Here is a 19,287-nt window from a genome sequence, read left to right on the forward strand (position 1 = left end):
TTGGTCGGGCTCCCCGCCTCCCTTCTTATCTAAGTTAACCTTTGTGTCGGTACCTGGTGCCTTGGGAGGAAGGAGTGCTCGAGGCTTGGCGAATTCGGCTAGCATCGTGATGTCACCTGCAAAGTTTGTTTGAGGAGATCGGATTATTAATTTTTGGATTACTTGGGATTAACAATCGAATGGAATCTCAAGATGTGTCATATTTCCGGAAACATTAGGAAAGTAACTTGACCGAATCTCAACCTAATCGCTATGCTCTTTGCACTTTGTAAGCTAAAGGATTGGTCCTGATTCGCTCTCTCACTAGAGGCCAAAGGTAACAGTATCAATTGATATCTTGTGGCTTGGGTAGAGCAACAATAGATTGGCGCCTAATACGGAAGGATGTCAAGTGTTGCACTTTTTAGTCTCTTCCGTGGATCCCGAGCCTATTCTAGACATGCTGACGGTAAACAGCAGAGGGTGGGTAAGAGCAGATCCTGTTAGCTAGCTCCGGCGACAATCAGGAGACTCGTCTGCGCTCATGAATAACAAGAGCTCGGAGCTCAGCAGGCTCTCGTAATCTAGCCAGTTCGTCCAGAGCTCGGTTAGCATTAGCATCAATAGCGAGACACAGTGAGAGCGCTCTTCTGTGAAGCGCCGTCGGCTCTACAATGGATAGGTAAATGCTAGTTTAGCTGTCGAAGCGTCAGGATAGCACGGTCAGTCGTTAGCTACGCCAAGGCGGGGAAACACGGTCGCGAACGGCTCAGAAAGCCCCTGCTTTGTGTCAGAGATAGAGGTCACAGCCTCAAACTACTAATCGTATACAAGTTTGGACGTTGACAACAACCGGAAGGACAACGGTAGGTGGGCAAGGACGTCGTACCAGCATCAGTTACCTCGGTATAGATATCACCATTGCTGTGCGCAAGACTTTTGACGGCAGCAATGGCGAGCGAGAAGTGGACTCGGGGGTGCTAACCCGGCATGTCGACGCCTGAATCCGATTCAGCAATTCTTACACAGCCAAGTCTGAGCCAAACCTTTCTAACCGACTCCAAGCTTCCCTTGGAGCGGTGTTCATGAGCCTCGTAGAGGCTGAGCATGTAGCTCGCTTGGAAATTTCTAAAAGGGGTATTTTTAGAGTCCCTGGAGACCTTTCTTTTCAGTCATTTTGCATCACTTATACTACCTGCGCACGAGACGGTCCGCTTTCCTATCCGTTTGAGAACGCATGTTAGACTAACTTGAGACCATGCTGAGTTGGGTCAGTCGCGCCAATAAAGTTCATAACGTTTCCCAATTCTACAATACTACCTGTTAAAGACCCGGCGGCGGAGGAACCTGTGAACGCGGTTAGCAAGAGCATCTTCAAAGATCGGCAACATAAGCGGCTGGGGTGGTGACATACTGAGCCGTAGCCACCGGAAACGCCTGGAAGGGAAGGTCCGGACCCTGGAGGTGGCGGAGGAGGAGCCGCAGTGCTCGGAGGAGGAGGGGGTGGTGGTGAATCCGCTGGGGGAGGAGGAGGGGCTGCAGAAGTGGGCGGCGCGGGACCTGAAGGAGGTGCAGGCGATCCCTGTTGGGCTGCTTGCGCCTGGGCGGCGGCGTAGTACTGTTGATAGTATTGGACATAGCTAAAACGAAGCGAGTAAAAAAATGTTAGTGCTCGGCCGTAGAAGGCTGTGAGAGAGTATCATGTAAAACATACGCAGCGTAACCACCGTAAGCGGCATAGGGGTCTTGTCCACCGTAGTATTGCGCATATTGGGCAGCATAGTCCGCCGCGGAGGCAGAGGTAGTGGCGGTGGGCGCACTCGAGGTGGTAGGTGTATTTGGACTAGCCGATCGGGGTTCATTGCTGTAGCTGTTCCTGCCGTAGCCATGGTAAGAATCGCCGCCACGCGAGGGGTGGCCTCCATGACCACCATGACCACCATGGTCACCGTAGCTTCCACGATCACCATAGCCTCCGCGATCGCCGTAGGTTCTACGCTCACCGTAGCCTCCACGGTGGTCACCGCCACCACCGCCACCATAACTCCTCGGAGGCCTACTCTTGAACTCCTCGTACTGCTGCTTGACATTGTCAATCAAATCTTCGCATAGTTCCTTAGCCTTCTGAACCATTTCTATCTCACGACCACTAAAGAAAGCCTGTTAGCAAAGGGGTTTGGGAAGAAATGAAAGGGAGGGTAAACGTACGTCACATGAAGGAACATATCCTCGTCGCTTTCACGGTTAGTCGCTTGTTCGAGGAATCCAGAGCCACGGCCTTTGATCTGCACACGGCAGCCAGTCTCGTGTTGAATGTGCTTCACATAAGCACCTCCCTGGCCAACAACCTGGGCGCGAAGGTTGAACCCAGGCAAGGGTTCTAGGTTGATGGGAATCTTCTCCTCGGGCCATTTACGCTGCAGCAAGTTAGTCGGTATGCGGAAAAAAGGGGGGGGGGGGGGGGGGGGGGGGGGGGGGGTCGCGGCCCATTTGCATACTCTTCCGTATTCGTCCCGCTCGACAGTATCTTGTTCACGTCGGCGCAAGCGACGTTCGTCAACCAAGTTTGGAAGCTCTTGTTTCATTAGATCTTCGATGATTGCAACGGCCTTCTCGAGTCCCTCTTTGGAAGTGCTTGTCACGTGCAAATAAAGCGGAGGATTCTAAACGGCGAGTCAGTTGACTGATTTGTTTGTACATGTCGGGGAGCCATACGGTTGGGGTGGCCATGCTCTTATCAGGTAGGTATTTCCCACGAGTGGTAACGTCTTGAATCGTGTTAGCTTGATGCGATAGACAATTAAGAGAGGAGGTTGCTTCCATACCAGCACCAGTTTGAGCTTTGATGTCGTTGAGGGTCGCACTTCTCGTGATGACATATTTGTTTCGCAAATCGTTGATCTCGATATCCTTGATGTAGTCGCCATCAGAGACATACATATCTCCACCAATAACACCGCCTTCTTTGGTCTTTCCGAGGGGAGGCGCGGGAGTCGAGTCGGAGTCGGATGGAGACTTGATGGAGGGGACATCCGCGTGATGGATGCCTTTCTTAGCCTGGAGTTGAGCATTAATCTTGGCAGCAGCGGCAGCTATTTTGGGAAGTTAGGATCTTGACCAGCAGAAGCTCATTTCGGGAGGAGCAGAGGTGGGATTTCTTACCAGCAGCAGCGGCAGGATCTACACCGGGTCTTTTCGTGTCACCATCAGGACGAGAAATTGGGCTTCGCTCGCGGGGCGCATCGGAGCGCTTAGAAGGAGGCGATCGAGATCGACGGTCAAACCGAGATGGGCGCCTAGGTTCGGGCTCGGTTTGGTCGAAGCGCGACCGCTTCATGGTTCGTCGCTCTGCATCATCCATGCCGAGAGATGATGTGGTGTTCGACGAGGAGCTCGGATCTGAGAGAATTCAGATAAAAACTGCGAAAAGTTGAGAAAAATGGAGAAATTAGGCTCTTTTCACGAGATTAGCCTCATGGAAAAGGCGATTTGTTTGAAGCTTGATGAATGCAGGTTGCGGGCGTGAGTCCGACGTAGGGGGAGAAATCCTTAAGGCTGATGAAGAATGCTCAAGGCAGGCCAGGCATACATTGATGGGCCGAGATAATTTATTGATTTGAACGGAGATTATTACGAGGTACAAGTCTACTTCTTGCTTGGGGAATGCACACTGTACAATTGAAAGCTCCTGGCTATTCTTCGGCTGAATCTGCTGTCTGGCATCCCGAAGGCCCGGATCTTGACTGGTCTGGTGACCACGCGAGACCGACTCTGGTTAAGCTCCAAACTCACGTCCGAGGAACAATGTTAGTGGACCACTGAACACTACATAACTCCATACGCCGATAGAGAGCGAGGGTCTTGCATTCCCCGGCAAAATTTCCCCAACACTGCACCCAAACAAAACGGTGAGTCAGTGTTGCTCTCTCACCTCTTCCATCCCTTTCCCGGTAGCCATTGGGTCTTGCAAACCACTGGCAAATTATCCACCGTTGGCTGCGAGACTCTACATTTTCTGATCGGACGAAGAACTTCCTACTGGTTCTTGTCCTCCGGTCAGCAAAATGGCGTCTCGCCGCCTGTTATCGATGCCGCTGTTGCGGACAGCGACCAAGGCCCCCGTGACCGTCTCCGCGACTCAGCTTCGCAATGGCTCATCTTCCTCTTCGACTTCCGCCCTCGCCTACAAGGCCCTCCGCCTTCGCTCCGGCCCCCTCCCCGTTGCCGAATCGCCCACCTGGACTGCCCAGGCGGCCGTCTCTAACATTCTCTACGAGACGCCTCTGCCGTCGACGGCTCCTCCTAAGCGCCACATCCTCAATTGTCTCGTAGCGAACGAACCCGGTGTCCTTTCTCGCATATCCGGTATTCTTGCTGCTCGTGGCTTCAACATCGACTCCCTCGTCGTCTGCAGCACCGAGGTCGACGACCTGTCCCGTATGACCATCGTCCTGCGAGGCCATGACGCTGTCATTGAGCAAGCTAGGAGGCAGCTCGAGGACTTGGTCCCTGTGTGGGCTGTGCTCGACTACACCAACACGGCTTTGGTGCAGAGGGAGCTTCTCCTAGCCAAGGTGAACATACTCGGACCCGAGTACTTCGAGGAGCTGCTCGCCCATCACCGCGAAATTTCGGCTGCCGAACCTGCTTCTGAGGAAGCCCATACCTCAATTGAGCAGTCTATCAACCAGGCTGCCAAGGATTTCCACCCCAGCAGGCTCGCCATGAGCGAAGCTCTCCGCCACAAGCACGAGCATCTCAAGTCGATCACCTACTTCACTCACCAATTCGGAGGCAAGGTCCTCGACATCAGCACCAACAGCTGCATCGTCGAAGTGTGAGTCATCTCCGCGCCATCCACCATATCCATGTAATCCTGAAAAATACTAACTGATAACAACGTAGTTCCGCCAAGCCCGACCGTATCGACTCCTTCCTGAAGCTTATCACCCCCTTCGGTCTCTTGGAATCGGCCCGCACCGGCCTCATGGCGCTGCCCAGGTCTCCTCTCCTCGACCCCAAGGATGACGCTATACAGAAGGATACGGATGAGATTGTCGACGCTAGCCAGCTCCCCCCTGGTTAAATGTATTTTTTTTTTTTTTAATGTTGAAATTTTTCTAGCCCAGTTTCAAGTCATCCTATGTCAACGTGGATTCGGACGGCCTCTGGTTCCTAGAGGAGTTTGTTAGTTAGGATATCCTAGGCGTTTTTAGGATCAACTACTGTATTTGTTGACGTGTTGGCCTCTCTGCTTCTCGCCGTTTTGTGAATGTCTCCTTCATCGGCACCCCAAAGAGAGTCTTAGATGGTGGCGTTAAATTTGTGGGAGTTGGTTTTTCATGTTGACCAGTCCCCCCGATGTCGGCGTCGGCAGGAGTACGTCCCTTCTTGCTCGAGACCATCCGACACTATCTAGATATATCATTTACCTATACGCGAATCGACGTGGATTGCGTATTAGAGCTCTTGACGTCTATTAGACCGATGCACTATTGATTCAAATGATTGATGGCAGTTTTGTCCACTTTGATGCTGAACATTTTGGTGGGGTTGAGCTGAGATTTTGCCCGATTGATCCAATGCAACGGCCTGTGGAGCCCCGCATTGAACTTCCAACAGCTCCCCTCTATTTCTGCAGGAGCTCTAAACTCCCCGTCACGGATCATCAGCTTCGCCGCCCAAACGACAACGAGCGTCAACTCGCTACACATTGATCAAAATGAGCCACCAACGGTACCCTTCCCACGACCCGATAAAAGAACCACACGCAATATCCTTAAAGGTTCTAAGGTAAAGCCCCCTGCCCAACAAGCAGGCCATGCGAAACGAACAGTAGCTCCTAGGCAGAATCTCAGAAGAAACGTACTAACACAATCAAGGCTCTCGCGACCCTCCCTCGTCGTCCAATACCCCGTTCAACCACCGACAGCAACAACCCCCACAACTACAACAATCCAACCCCCCTCCTCCGAAGCCTCCCTAGCCTACACGCGCTCCGACACAAACCCCGACCCCTTCATCCTCTCCCCAGCCGTCAGCCTCCCACTCTCCTTCGGCTCCGCCTTCGTGGGCGAAACCTTCAGCTGCACCCTCTGCGCCAACAATGACCTCGACGCACCCGAAGCCGGCGCCGGCGCCCCTCTACAAAAACACATCCGCGACGTCCGCATCGAAGCCGAGATGAAAACTCCCGGCGCCTCCTCCACGGTGACTAAGTTGAACCTCCTCCCCGCCGACGACGGCGCAGTGGGCTCATCGTCGGGCGTAGACCTCGAGCCGGGCGAGACGCTGCAGAAGATTGTGTCGTTTGATTTGAGAGAGGAGGGAAATCATGTACTTGCCGTTACGGTGAGTTACTACGAGGCGACGGAGTTGAGCGGGCGGACAAGGACGTTTAGGAAGTTGTATCAGTTCATATGCAAATCTTCGATGATTGTGAGAACGAAAGCGGGACCGTTGAGAAGAGTAGGCGGTCAAGGGGAGGAAGGCAAAGGCGGTGGGCCCAGAAGTCGGAGGTGGGTGCTTGAGGCGCAGTTGGAGAATTGCAGCGAGGACGTGATCCAGTTGGAGAACGTGCTGCTGGATCTAAGGGATGGGCTAGAGTATAGCGATTGTAATTGGGAGATGGGAGGGGTGCCGAGGCCGGTTTTACATCCAAGTGAGGTGGAGCAGATTTGTTTTGTTGTGAGGGAGAAGGAGGGTGCCAGCGTGGCGGATGAGGCTGATGGGAGGACGGTGTTTGGGACGCTGAGTATTGGATGGAGAGGGGAGATGGGAAATAGAGGGTTCTTGAAGACGGGGCAGCTTGGATCGCGGAGCTTGAGGCAGTCGAGGTAGGCGGTGAGTTTAAGTTGGGGTTAGGAGATGGTGGAACGGTGCCTGATTATTTTAATGTCCTGATGAAAAGGTCAATGATATACTGTAGATCGTACGCAACGTTGAGATATCATGTATCAACATTATTCTATTATTCTATTGTAAACGAGGATCCATGCTAGTCCCCTAGTTCGTGATATCTTAGATGTGCAGCAACTGCAAAATGTGGGATCTTATATCCACATTGAGGACATATCTCATAGCCGCTAAAATCATCGCCCACGGCCTCCCAATCCTCCTCCATCTCATCATAATCGTCGCTAGTAGGGGGTGGTTTCCCCTGCACTTCTTTCGGCGACGATTGGATCCTGAAGGGCCGTAATACTTCATCTTGCGTCTTGAACATAACCGAGATATCCCTCCCTATCCCGGCACCGTCATCGCTACCGGTCAAGACCATATTGGCCGCACAGATGTTCAAAAGCATAATTTCCCACCTATGGTCCCTTCCAGTTGGGAACTTCTTGAGCAATGGCAGGACAGCCTCGGAGACGAGGCGGCGGGTCAACTCGTCCAGGTCTTCCTTTATCCCGAAAGCGAATGCCGGCAGCGGTCCAGAGCGGGAGATGCGCGAGAAATAGGACTGGTCGGCCGTTATCGGAGCATTTATCGAGAGTCGTAACGTCCTCGGGCGGGCAATCCATCTCCGTGTTGATAGTCTATGGGGATTAGTATCGTCGGCCATGAGATCTACCCGCATCCGGCGGAGTAGAGATTTGGAAATCTTGTGGAGCTCTTTGGTGATGGTGTCTAGGTTATCAAGGGGTTGTCTGTAGGTGTCTTCGATGCTAATCTGTGTTGGAATGTCGCTTGCGCTCTTCACTTCGGTGTCATCCACGCCGTGGAGCAGGCCCCACACTCTATCCCCGGTTCCCCTTTCGGCTCCAGGGCCTCCAAGTATGCTTTCAAGCAGAGCCGGTGACATCCCCGGATAAAAGCGGACTTCGCCGGCCGTCAAGGGACAGTCGTGCGACATGGGCTCGGGAGGAGGTAAATCTGGTCTTAGCTTCATAACGAGAGCTCTTGCGGCCTTGAAGCCGATATAAGGTACCTGGCGGAGAACGTGACGGTCTACGAAAGCGGTGACGTCTTCTTCTCTGAGAGCAAGGAGAGTAGTTTGGTTTCTGGGTTTGTTCCTGTTCCCCGCCATCTTACTAAGGACCTTGTTCGTGGAGATGCCGCAAGTAGACGTGAAGCCAAAGTCGTTCTCCAGCTTCATCCTGAGGTAATATGCCAGATGAGAACCGAGTAAGAGTCTCACACTGAGGGGATCGCTCATGTCTATGGGGTCATCCGTGAAGCGCTCAACGCAGCCCGCGAACCTGGTTAGGTCACATATGAAGCCCTTTTCGGGATCATTCTTGGAAAGGAAGAAAAAGGTTGACGAAAGCGATGCGCGGTTTAGACAAAACATGTTGTAGTCGATAATGTCCGTCACATCTATGAGGGTGTAAGTGACGGTTGTTTCATCCAAGGAAATGAGGCAACTCACCCATAAAGACCTCGTCGAGACCAAGCTTCTCCACCTTTCCATTCCAAGAGTGAGATCTAAGCATGGCATATAGCTTCTTGCTCACATCCCGAAACGGGGTCAAGTCCTCGCCATCGATGATGACGATATCAGGACACACCTTCTTGGCGGCGGAGATTTGAGAAAGCTTGGCAACTCCACGGCCTCGTGCGACGTAGTTGCATGTCGCCAAGATGCCCTTTTGCTTGACGCCGATTGGCAAGGTCTTAAGGGCTGGATTCTGGTTCTCGAAGACGGATGCGTAGAAGCAGTCGTAGTCCTAGGCAGGCAGCCAGAGGGCGTGAATCAGTTTGAGAAATTCCGGGGACTCAGTCGATTATCTAGCGGATGACGTCTTTATTAGGGTTCATCTTACAAATTGGAGGATAATTCGATCATTCTTCCTTTTCGGCGGCTTTGGCGGCTGCGGATCCATGCCGTCATGGTCTGGAAGTTCTGCGTGTTATGTGTCTAGATTCACGTATGACAGAACCAGCTGAGGTGTCGATGGGTTTAGGCGAGAGCTGCGCAAGAACAGCGACTGTCAACCAATCCAGTGATTGAAAGTAATGCTTCATCGCCAAGCCAGGTCGTAGTCGAGGTGGCATTCAGCGCTAGCGTAGCACTCGGCGCAGGAGCTAGCCCCTGTATTAGTCTTGTCCTTGATAGGCGTTAGCGGTTGCAATTGATCAAATTGATGCTACAGTAGCTCATCCATCACTAAAACTAGCCCCCAATGAACCAATTCGTCGATTGATTTCCAACCGCAACTACTATACCTAAGGATCCTAAGTCCCAGGAAAATCTAGTGACATTGTGCACAAGCATGGCGAGTTGATAGAAGATAATTTGGGCATTTTAGAGCCGATCTTGTCGCGCTGCAGAAGAGAAGCGGAGGTGCCGAGAAATAGAGATTCTGGATGGGAACATCATCAACAAAGTTTTGATGAGCCCCTCCCCACCGGTTCCCTCTCACTGAACTTTATTTGCGTGAAAAATAACTTGGAAAAAAAAAAGATGTGTTTCCTTGTGTAAAATAACCATTTGCCAACGTCTTGGTCCGGAAGGTACTGATCAATTCTAGAGACCGACCCTAATTATTATTGCGGCATCACAACCAAACATCGCAGCTGAGCACCCCAGCAGCCTGGCCATCCTCCCCCTGGCATAGCCGTGAGCCGAGTTCCCGATCTACCGATACTTCAAATTGCAAAGATACGTATACTCTGGGATGGGGGCCTAGTGAATCTTAGAGAATGCTGGCTGCAGGATAAGAGCCTCCACGTCAAAATGATATGTGATTAGATTGAAGATGGGCTCCCTCTCTCCTTCGACACCCTTATTACTCAACAAGCACCAGACAAACTGACGGAATATCTCTCAGGACTATCGCCAAGGAGAACTAGTCCGGAGATACCCCTCGCTAAACTTCTCCCATAGAGCAAAGAGGCACAAAAGCCAAGTCCGATGGTGGACGCCGCCTGGCTAACATTTCGAGCATTCGGTGGGCGGGAGAGAAGAGGGACTTGCGAGGAAAGCCTAGCCTACCCTTTGAGGTTAGTCCCTCTTGTGTTACGCTTCTCTGAAGTGTGGGGCGTTGCAAATTATAATGCATTCGGGATTTCCGAGGAGGATGGCTGGACGAGGGAATATCGTCAACGAAGGCTACAGTAGTAGAGGCAGACCAAGTCCTCCAGCTGAGAGGATACGAGGAGTGAGAGACGAGAGCGAGAGTGCCGCATCCTCAATGCTTACAGACTAGACTGTATTCGAACTGCCGTCACGAAGACGAAAGTGTTGGGGATAGAGAGGAGGCGGTCAAGCGATAATGGGGGATCAAAACTTGTGTGGCCCAGTGTTGCGGGTGCAGGTTCTGGAGTAGGGCTGGTCCCATACATGTCGATGCCAACACGTGAAAGAAATGAACCGGGATCCTCTGTAATATCCCCTGTCCATGGATTTTGTGGAAATCGGTCTTGATTCCTACCTGTTATCAGTTAATCCCTCTTCACTCCTCACCTGTATCTTGGGGAGATTGCAGTTGGAACTTTCGGGCTGGGAATCTCACGAGCCGCCTCCAGGCAGTAAAGCCTGGTCCAGATTGGGGTTGGCGGGGAATCACTAATTCGGGGCAGCAAGCGAACCCAGTTGGATCGGCCCAACCGAGGTCTGTTTCCCCCGTTCTTTTCTTCTTTTCTTTTCTTTTTGCCCTTTTTCTATTTATTTATTTTCTGGCTCTTTTGTATTCATGGAGGTGGGGTTCTTTGATACTGGTATAAGAGAGCAGGCTTGTTCCCGTCAAATGTTCGCGAAGACAAGCAGCATTGTGGTGATCCGGTAAGACTTTGCATGTAATATGAGGAAGACCAAGTTGCCCAAGCATCAAAAAGACCAAGAAGTAGGAACGCATGAAGCCATTCAACGAAGTTCGCTGGTTGGTCCGGGGCTGTTGTATCTGCAGTATTTCAAGTATTTCAACAACTTGCTCCGGCGACCGAATCTAACCAGAACGCAGCCGCCATTGGCAATAACAGAGCCGCCATTGACGCCAGGGGTTCGTTCTTGTCTGTGAATCTGTGATGAGCCTCCGTCAGATTGGGACAGGACACAGACTTGGCCTTGGCAATATTGGCAATAATTGCCAGCCTCTTTCGGGGAATGGGCCTCGACAATCAGTCACCGGGGTTTTGGTTTCCGAGTCCCGATTGATGGGGAGGCCGATGGAAGGATGGATCCCTCCCTCTCATCACCCATCACCCATCCCATGTCCTTTCTCCTCCTCATCGAAAGGCGGGGTTGTTCTGGCTTGCTGTAGGCAATAGCCGCCAAAACCAGTCAACACACCCAAACAGCCGCCCGCCTCGAACCATCATTGGCGACGATCCATGCCACTTCCGGCCAAGACCGGATCTGGTTGGCGCTTGCGACCATCACCCTGCATGCCGCTATCGCTGGTCCCCTGCACGATCCTCACCAACCATAGGCCAGGGATGGCAGCTCGCTGAGGTTTTCCGATGTGCTCTTTTTCTCTCGGTTGTGACCCTGACCACTGGTGATATTCGAGCAGGCGCCCATCACACATCACTCATCACTCCATGGCCCAGGCCCGAGGTTCGTTTTGCTGTCCCAGTCTCTCTCTCCCTCGAGACCCTGGACCCCCTTGGGGGAATGAAAATATGTGGAGCCTGTGAGATCCTTCGGTCGCGTCTAGGAAGCACGAATTAAGGCCTTGGGACGCTGGGGTGCCAGTGCGCCACCCTCATTTTCTCGTCACATTGCAGGTCTCTGATGAGGGAACATGGAATGAAAGATCAAGTCCGAGTCACTTTCTCCCGGCAATTTCACTTAATTATCTTCTTTGTTTTGTTCCTTTAACTATGGAACGAAGCGGCAGAGTAGGCGAGCACATCAATTGCGAAATAAAGAGTATAAACAAGAAATACATTAGATGATTCGAGTGAGAATATTCCCACCACGACATGCAGCATGCAGCATGGTACATATCACCCACCCTTCCCTCGATACGATACTCGGATCCTTCACACCCCGCGGGCGTCAATCAAGTGCTTTCTGTTTTTTTCCCAAGCCCGCAGAGTGTGTGAATGTGTGACAGACCCATGGTCGTGAGGGGTCGACTGTTAGTCTGTTTTTCTTCTCTTGTTTCTTAAATAGACGCCGAGTCCCCCTTCCACCTCGTCTGTCTTCTCCGCCCCCAACTCTTGATCGTGAGTTGCTATTATTATTGTTTTAGGGTTTGATCTTAGGATCCGGGTCTGTTGATCAGCCTATCCTTTTTTATTTTTATCGGATTGTCATACCGTGGCTTCGACGTTGCCAGCTGTTGGCTTTAGCTTCTTCCACTTTGACCCAACAGCACTGCTCAGCCTCCGCTTCCTTCGATCGCCCTGCCCGCCTCTTTGTTTGTTAACGAGCCATCACTTTCGTCTTATTTTAATACGAGGCGTCATAAGGGCTTTTCGTCACCCCAGTTCCGATCAAACCATTACTGGCACTTTCCAACTTGCACGTCTAAAAGTCTGGCCAATTTGATACCCAAGCCCCTCTTCGCCGTGATGGCTTCTCAACCAAGTAAGCCCAGGAGGCCAGCCCTCCAGATCAACACTACTCAAGTTCCTCATTCCAAAATATCTTCCTCGAGGAAAATTGTCATGGTCAATCCAAAGGACCCGACCGCTTTCAATACGCTCTCCAATGTCTACGCCACCGTCATCGACCGCAAGACTCCCGTACAAGCGGAACCTCTTACCGCCATCAAGACTCGGCGACCCCTTCAGATCCAAACGGTGGGACTCAAACCTACCGAAGACACCAAACGGACAGTCACGCCTTATATCCCCCATGGACCGACATACCCCGAGACGCCTCTCACGGCCCACCCAAAGTCTCCCATGAACAACCCCGAGTTCGTCTTTCCCAGCACAATGACCAGCACTCCTCCTCTTTCTGCCGGCCCGGTCGACCCCAACACTCCATGCTTTTCTTTTGCGCCTTCCGATATGACTAGGAAGCTCAGTGTTAGCAACAACGAGGTCACAACGCCATGCCTAACGGCAGTGCCCACAACCCCACGTCAGGGGAGAAGCGGCCCTATCTACAAAGCCCACCCGCCACCTTACACACACCCGCGATCTCTCCACAGCATCCTCCGCAACTCTCCTCTTCCTCCCTCCAGTGCTCGCGTGCCTCCCTCGCCGCGAAGACAATCTCTACGTCTACAAGAGAGGGCGGCAAAGCGTGTCGGCTACAATAGCCCCCTCGAACAAACAATCGTTAATAGCAAGTACATCTTCTCGCACGTCGACCTCCTTTCCGAGGATGCGTCGCCCTCACCCATGTCCCCAGACCCCATCCCTCAAGTCTTGCCCACAGTCGAGGTTGAAATACCCTCCGCTGTTGGCGGCGAGACGAGGGATGGCGGCATGACTCCGGGTCCCTTGGAAGACATGAGACGCAAGATGGCTGGACTCGGAACCTCCTCGCCCCTCACGGCCTCGGCAGGTATCCGCAAGCGAAAGAGGAAGGGAAAGAGGCGCCATTGGACTTGGACCATCAATCAAGACGACGACCCCGATGAAGAAGTCGGTGGCGCCATCGCGGCGCTTCGCGCTGCCGAAGCGGCCGCAAAGGCGAAGAATGCAACCCCTACGACGCCACTGAGATCCGTTGCTTCGGCGACTCACTCTTCGGTCTACCCTCAGCCGACCATTTACGTCTCCGACTCAACGCCGAGCCTCTGTAGCCAGGAGGACTCTGGGCCGGAGCGCGAGGACATCGAAATGTCGGATTCGAGTAGCTTCCTATCGGCGAACAGCAGCCGGTCCGTGACTCCTCATGAGATGGAGCTGGATGAGCTTACGCCCTTGGTGCAGAGTAGCCAGTCGGGCTTTTCGGTGACGAGGGCGACGAGGGCGGCGAGTCTTGCGCGGAGTGAAGCGAGTGAAGCGGATGAGGACCGGAGCGGTGAGAGGAAAGACACACCTATACCTCCGGATCTTGTGACATCTTAAGATACGGTGTCCCTCTTTTCGGGGTATGGACGTCTCCTTTTGCCCTATATTTTTTTTCTTTTCTTTGCTATATGTTCTCGGTGCACTGTTTTAGTTTATCATCTCGGCTTCATTTTGCTTGATCTGTATTATATATTGATGTATTCAGCGCAATTTTCTTGCATTTAGAGATGGAGTCTTCACGAAGTCATGAATTTGGGAACTTGGGGATCAAGCTTAGGATGGGTTGGATTTTCTGCGATTGGTTTGGGGGGAGGAGTAAATAGGGCTTCGACATAGTTGAGCACAGACTGAAGAGCATATTCACATAAACTCTTGAAATAACATCAACATAAATAAGCATCGAATTGACCAATGTCGCAATTGTCGGGATGTTTAATCGATCTCAATGTTACACTGAGTTGAGATCATTTCTGAACCCTCGATTTGATCCATGATGAATGAGCCTGACACTTGGACTGGCTTCAAGTCAAACTGGTTTCCCCCACACTAGCTTATCGATAAGGGACCCTAGAGACCCTGGCGGCCAAAGCCAAATGCCATCAGCTGCTATATTGCCGTTGACACTTGCTTCACAGTTTTTTGACCGACAAAAAAAAGTGGGAAACCGGCAGGGAAAAAAAAAAAATTAAGGAAAAAAAATATTTTGTAGCCCACCGCCTTCAGCAGAGGGGCCGGAAGTTGAGAGAAAGCCTCCAACAACACCCCAACTTTAAGACCGTAGAAGCGCACAAACGCAGGCCAATTCCAAGATGGCCAGCCCGACGCTTCAAGAGAAGCTTGACAAGATCAAGTCCCCCGGTCTTCAAAGTCAGCAAAAGGTAAAGGATTTACCCACTTACACCCAAAGTCCGCTATGGTCATTGGAGCTAACTGGGCTGCAGAACTCTTTGATCCTCGAAGCTGTCGAGGCGACGTTAAAAGAGCAAAAGACACCCCAGACGGCCACAAGCTACTTCGCCGCCCTCCTGGCTCTCCTAAACCAACCGAGCAATGCCAACAATACCGAGATCCTCACTTCCGTAGTCTACCTCCTCGACGTCGTTACGCCCTTCGCCCCGCAGCCCCTCCTCAGGGCCAAATTCACCCAGATCCTCACCGTTCTCGCCCCCTTACTACAGCGCAAAGATGCCGAAGCCATCCTCCTCCGGTCGTCCATCGGCTGTCTCGAGTCGCTCCTGCTCGCCCAGGACTCGTCTGCGTGGGAGCTTTCCGTGTCCCAGATCGGGCCTCGAATGGCCGTCTTCGACCTTCTGAACCTCTCGCTGAACCCGAAGCCCAAGGTCCGCAAGAGAGCGTTAGATGCGTTGAAGCACGTCCTTAAGACACCGCCTCCCAGCCCTTCGCTCGACCACCCCGCCTCCGATATGTGCGCGCACAGCGCCATGAAACACCTAGAAAACCTCGCCGAGGCCGCCGCCCGACAGAGGAAACACAAAAACTCTACCGATCAGGACCCGGCTCTCGTACATGCCCTGCAACTGATCAAGGCCATCGCGAGCTCGAGTGGTGGCTGGCCGAGCAAGCAGATCGAGCCGCTCTGCGAGCTTCTGCTGCGCATCGCCAAGTCTGGAAATGAACATATGACTATGGCTACCTTTGATATATTCGAGATGATCTTCTCCGGCATGGCCGATGAGGTATCTTCTTCCAAGCTCCCGCGCTTGATGGAGATTATTTCCGAGCTGCAACCTGCGCCGAACGATACTCAACTCGTACCCCCGTGGTTGGCTATCTTGTCGAGGGGTTACGACGTATCTGCCCAGGTTGAACCAGACGAGACGTTCCAAAAGCTCCCTGATCTCTTCATAATGGTGTCCAAGTTCCTCGAGACTCCCTCCCAAAATATCCGCATTTCTGCCTCGGAGTGCCTAGTGTCTTTCATGGCAACTTGCGTTCCTAGGCAAGTTATCCTCGAGCCCTCTATCTACGACCAGAAAATCCTCGAGAAGATTGCCAGGCAAGCGGAATCGCTTTTGAGCGTTCAGTACCAAGCCGCGTGGTTGGAGACTTTTAGCGTCCTCGGCGCCATGTACGACTCGCTGCGGTGGGCGGCGTACCCCATCATGCTGAACATCACGAGGCTTATCGGCGAGATCAGGGGCAACGACTCCTTCCACAAGAAGAAGCAGGCCGATGAGGTCATCGGAAAGGCTGTCCGATCCATGGGCCCCGAGGCCGTGCTCTCCGTCCTTCCCCTAAACCTCACTAAGCCCGTTAAGGGCCAGCCCGGACGTGCTTGGATGATGCCCATCCTCCGTGACTACGTGAGCAACACGAACTTGGCGCACTTTAAGTCTGAGATGGTGCCGCTAAGTCAAGCCATGTTCCAGCGGGTTCTCGACCACGGCCAGGCCGAGAAGACGATGGAGGTTAAGATCTTCGAGACTTTGGTCAATCAGGTTTGGTCCATCCTTCCGGGGTACTGCGACCTTCCTCTAGATTTGACGGAGGCGTTTGACCAGGGCTTCGCTGAGATCCTGGCGAATATTCTATATCAGCAGGTTGACTTGAGGTTAGATGTCTGCAGGGCGCTGAGGATGCTCGTGGACTCGAACCAAGCAATCGCTTCTATCGAGGAGGAAGAGGACGACTTGATTCTCCAGAGCCGCGTTACAAGAGCTCAAGCGAAGGCGAACCTCGAGTACCTGGGCACTTTCGCCGCCAATATGTTGGCTGTTCTATTCAACGTCTACACACAAACTCTACCTCAATCTCGCGGCCCTATCCTACAAACGATCAACGCGTTCCTCAGCATAACCCCAAACAGCGAACTCATGGAAACTTTCGACCGTGTTTCCAAGCTCCTCGCCGCCGAGCTCCAGCAAGAGCCTCCCAAGGAGAAGCCCAAGGGCCAGAAGCAGGAGGACAAGATGCCCTCTACGAGCAACACTCTAATGGACCTCGTCATCACCATGTCACCTTACCTCCCCCGAGAGAGCTACGGCGCGCTCTTCGAGATCGCCGCCGTCGTCATCGCCAGGGAGGCCGAGCCCCAACTGCAAAAGAAGGCCTACAAGCTCATCCCGCGCCTTGCCGAGTCCGAGATCGGCAAGCTCGCCCTCCAAGAACGCAACGGCGAGCTCCAGGCCCTCCTAATCGCCAACTCCGAAAAAGTCTCTGCCCCCGCTAGGCGGGAAAGGCTCGCCGCTATCTCTGCCCTGATCCCCTTCATCCCCAGCACATCCCTCCACTTCATCCCCCAGATCCTGAGCGAGGTCGTCATTTGCTGCAAGGAGAACAACGAACGCGCGCGGGAAACCGCCTACAGCCTTCTGGTCCAGATGGGCAACCAGCTCGAGACCTACAAGGGCGCCGTCGTGGACAATAGCAAGGTGTCTCACATGCCTAATGACGCACCACCCGTGACCGCCAGTATCGAGGAGTACTTCACCATGGTGAGCGCCGGTCTCGCGGGCAGCACGCCGCACATGATCTCGGCGTCTATCACGGCGCTGAGCCGTATCCTCTACGAGTTCCACGAGCAGCTGAGCACCCAGACGCTCACGGACCTCGTTGAGACGATGGACCTGTTCCTTACGTCCAATAATCGCGAGATCGTCAAGAGCGTGCTGGGGTTCATCAAGATCTGCGTGCTCCGCCTGCCGCAGGACCTCATGCTCGCGCGCATGCCCACGCTGGTGCCCAACCTGATCGTCTGGAGCCACGAGCACAAGGGTCACTTTAAGGCCAAGGTCAAGCACATCGTCGAGCGCATGATGCGCCGCTTCGGCTATGGCGTCGTGCACGATAACTGCCCTGAGTCGGACAGGAAGCTCGTCGTTAACATCCGCAAGACTAAGGAGCGGACTAAGCGCAAGAAGGATAGTGCGCGTGAGGGCGGCGCTGAGGGTGAGGAGGGTGAGAGCGGTGAGGAGGAAGAGCAGCAGGATAGGAAATTCGATAATGAGTACGATGAGGCGCTTTACAGCTCCGACTCATCGGACGGATCAGATGCCGAGGGTGACGAAGGTGCGAACCGCAACCGAAACAAGGCGCCTAGGAGTAAGAGAGAAAAGGGAGGTCGGGCCTACATTATCGAAGACGAGGACGAACCCCTCGATCTCCTCGACAAGCGCGCCCTCGCCAACATCTCCACGACGAAGCCCGTTCGCATGCGCCAACCCACCAAGTCGAAGGCCAAGTTCGATCTCGACGGCAAGCTCATCCTCGGACGGGACGACGAAGGGGGAGACGCCATGGACGTTGACGACGCATCGGGCGCCGGCGGAGAGTCCGGTGTTGGCGCGTACGTCGCCGCGCTCAAGGGGAAAGATGCCGCACGAAGGATGCGCGGCGGCAAGCTCAAGTTTTCGAATAAGCGCAGCGGAGGGGGTGACGATGACGATGACGATGAGGAGATGGATCGGGACGATGCTATGGCTGTGAAGGAGAGGCTGAATAAGTCGCCGAGGGGCGGCAGGGGTAGGGGTCGACTGTTTAATGGTGGACGCGGACGGGGTGGACATGGGCATGGCCGGGGAGGGATGAGTGGGAAGGGAGGCATCGCTGCTGGACGGAGGGGATTGGGTGTTGAGAAGAGGCGTGGAGGGTTTAATGGGGGAGGAGTTGGGAAGCCTAGGGGGAGGAGGTGAAGCATATGAAGTAGATTGAGATGATTTCATGGGATAGGTTTGTCGTTTTCTTCAAGTTTTTGCTTGGGTTTAGAACTGCAGTTTGTAGGCCATGTGGTCTGGTTTAAAAAGTCATTATACCTCGTCCATCATTAGGAATGATAAAAGCGGTTATAGATCTTATTATTTAAATTGCCAAGATCCACGTTTGAAACAGAAAAAAGAAACAATGTTAGAAGAAAGTCTTGTTCTCTTAGGGAAGGTTGGTTGTAGTCAAGTTCTACATCGCCCGAGAACGCTCCCATGACTTAAATCTACAAGAGTTATAGCATTTTTCATGTATCTCACCATCAAAATTCCATCCTCATCGAAACAACCTCGGTGAACATCTTCGGGCAAGAAAGCAAAAGTCCAGCAGGGTCCGGAAAAGCCGGTGTCAACCCACTGTACCAAGTATTTACTCTTCGCCAGTCGTATACCTCGGGATCCATCGATCTAAGTGGATGACGAGGAGATATCCTGGCGGGGGGGTTTCGGGAACTATTTTTCTTTTCCCATCTTTACCTTTGCGGGGGGTTTGTGCGTCTTTTCTACGTCTTGCTGTTGAGCAATGACTGCACGATGTGGATGTTCTGCTGTAGGGTTAGTGAAAACCTGGCTTTTGGGGAAATGCCAGCCTACGAAGGCCAGAGAATCGGCTTCGGGAGGACCTCCCATGGAGCACTTCACAAAGACGAGGCGATGTGAAATGGCCATTGAGAATATCTCATCTCTTTCAATTCTCTGAAAACAAAAGTCTAGCTTGGCCTCGAGGGAG

General features: G+C 52.9%; 4 protein-coding genes and 2 pseudogenes across 4 annotated transcripts; 4 read left to right on the forward strand and 2 right to left on the reverse strand.

The window, feature by feature from the left end:
* Positions 1-1,302: 1,302 nt before the first annotated feature.
* Positions 1,303-3,340, reverse strand: SAPIO_CDS2838 (uncharacterized protein; the record flags this gene model as incomplete). Its single annotated transcript, XM_016785760.1, has 8 exons — positions 1,303-1,326; positions 1,394-1,619; positions 1,694-2,128; positions 2,188-2,396; positions 2,478-2,642; positions 2,695-2,747; positions 2,805-3,071; positions 3,142-3,340. 8 exons carry the CDS (start codon positions 3,338-3,340, stop codon positions 1,303-1,305), a joined length of 1,578 nt encoding a protein of 525 aa, XP_016644542.1.
* Positions 3,341-4,043: 703 nt separating this feature from the next.
* SAPIO_CDS2839 (Acetolactate synthase small subunit, mitochondrial) lies at positions 4,044-5,065 on the forward strand (the record flags this gene model as incomplete). The annotated part of the gene is made up of 2 exons (XM_016785761.1): positions 4,044-4,816; positions 4,885-5,065. 2 exons carry the CDS (start codon positions 4,044-4,046, stop codon positions 5,063-5,065), a joined length of 954 nt encoding a protein of 317 aa, XP_016644543.1.
* A 636-nt stretch (positions 5,066-5,701) lies between these two features.
* Positions 5,702-6,819, forward strand: SAPIO_CDS2840 (Uncharacterized protein; the record flags this gene model as incomplete). The annotated part of the gene is made up of 2 exons (XM_016785762.1): positions 5,702-5,772; positions 5,862-6,819. 2 exons carry the CDS (start codon positions 5,702-5,704, stop codon positions 6,817-6,819), a joined length of 1,029 nt encoding a protein of 342 aa, XP_016644544.1.
* A 157-nt stretch (positions 6,820-6,976) lies between these two features.
* SAPIO_CDS2841 (Uncharacterized protein) lies at positions 6,977-8,804 on the reverse strand (the record flags this gene model as incomplete). The annotated part of the gene is made up of 4 exons (XM_016785763.1): positions 6,977-6,984; positions 7,051-8,298; positions 8,351-8,648; positions 8,745-8,804. The coding sequence occupies 4 exons, from the start codon at positions 8,802-8,804 to the stop codon at positions 6,977-6,979; spliced, it is 1,614 nt and encodes a 537-aa protein (XP_016644545.1).
* A 3,637-nt stretch (positions 8,805-12,441) lies between these two features.
* SAPIO_CDS2842 lies at positions 12,442-13,896 on the forward strand (annotated as a pseudogene; the record flags this gene model as incomplete).
* A 752-nt stretch (positions 13,897-14,648) lies between these two features.
* On the forward strand, positions 14,649-18,491 carry SAPIO_CDS2843 (annotated as a pseudogene; the record flags this gene model as incomplete).
* Between the last annotated feature and the right edge of the window lie 796 nt (positions 18,492-19,287).

This window comes from Scedosporium apiospermum, assembly GCF_000732125.1.
Source record: "Scedosporium apiospermum strain IHEM 14462 chromosome Unknown SEQ_SAPIO_0087, whole genome shotgun sequence".
Classification (NCBI taxonomy): domain Eukaryota; kingdom Fungi; phylum Ascomycota; class Sordariomycetes; order Microascales; family Microascaceae; genus Scedosporium; species Scedosporium apiospermum.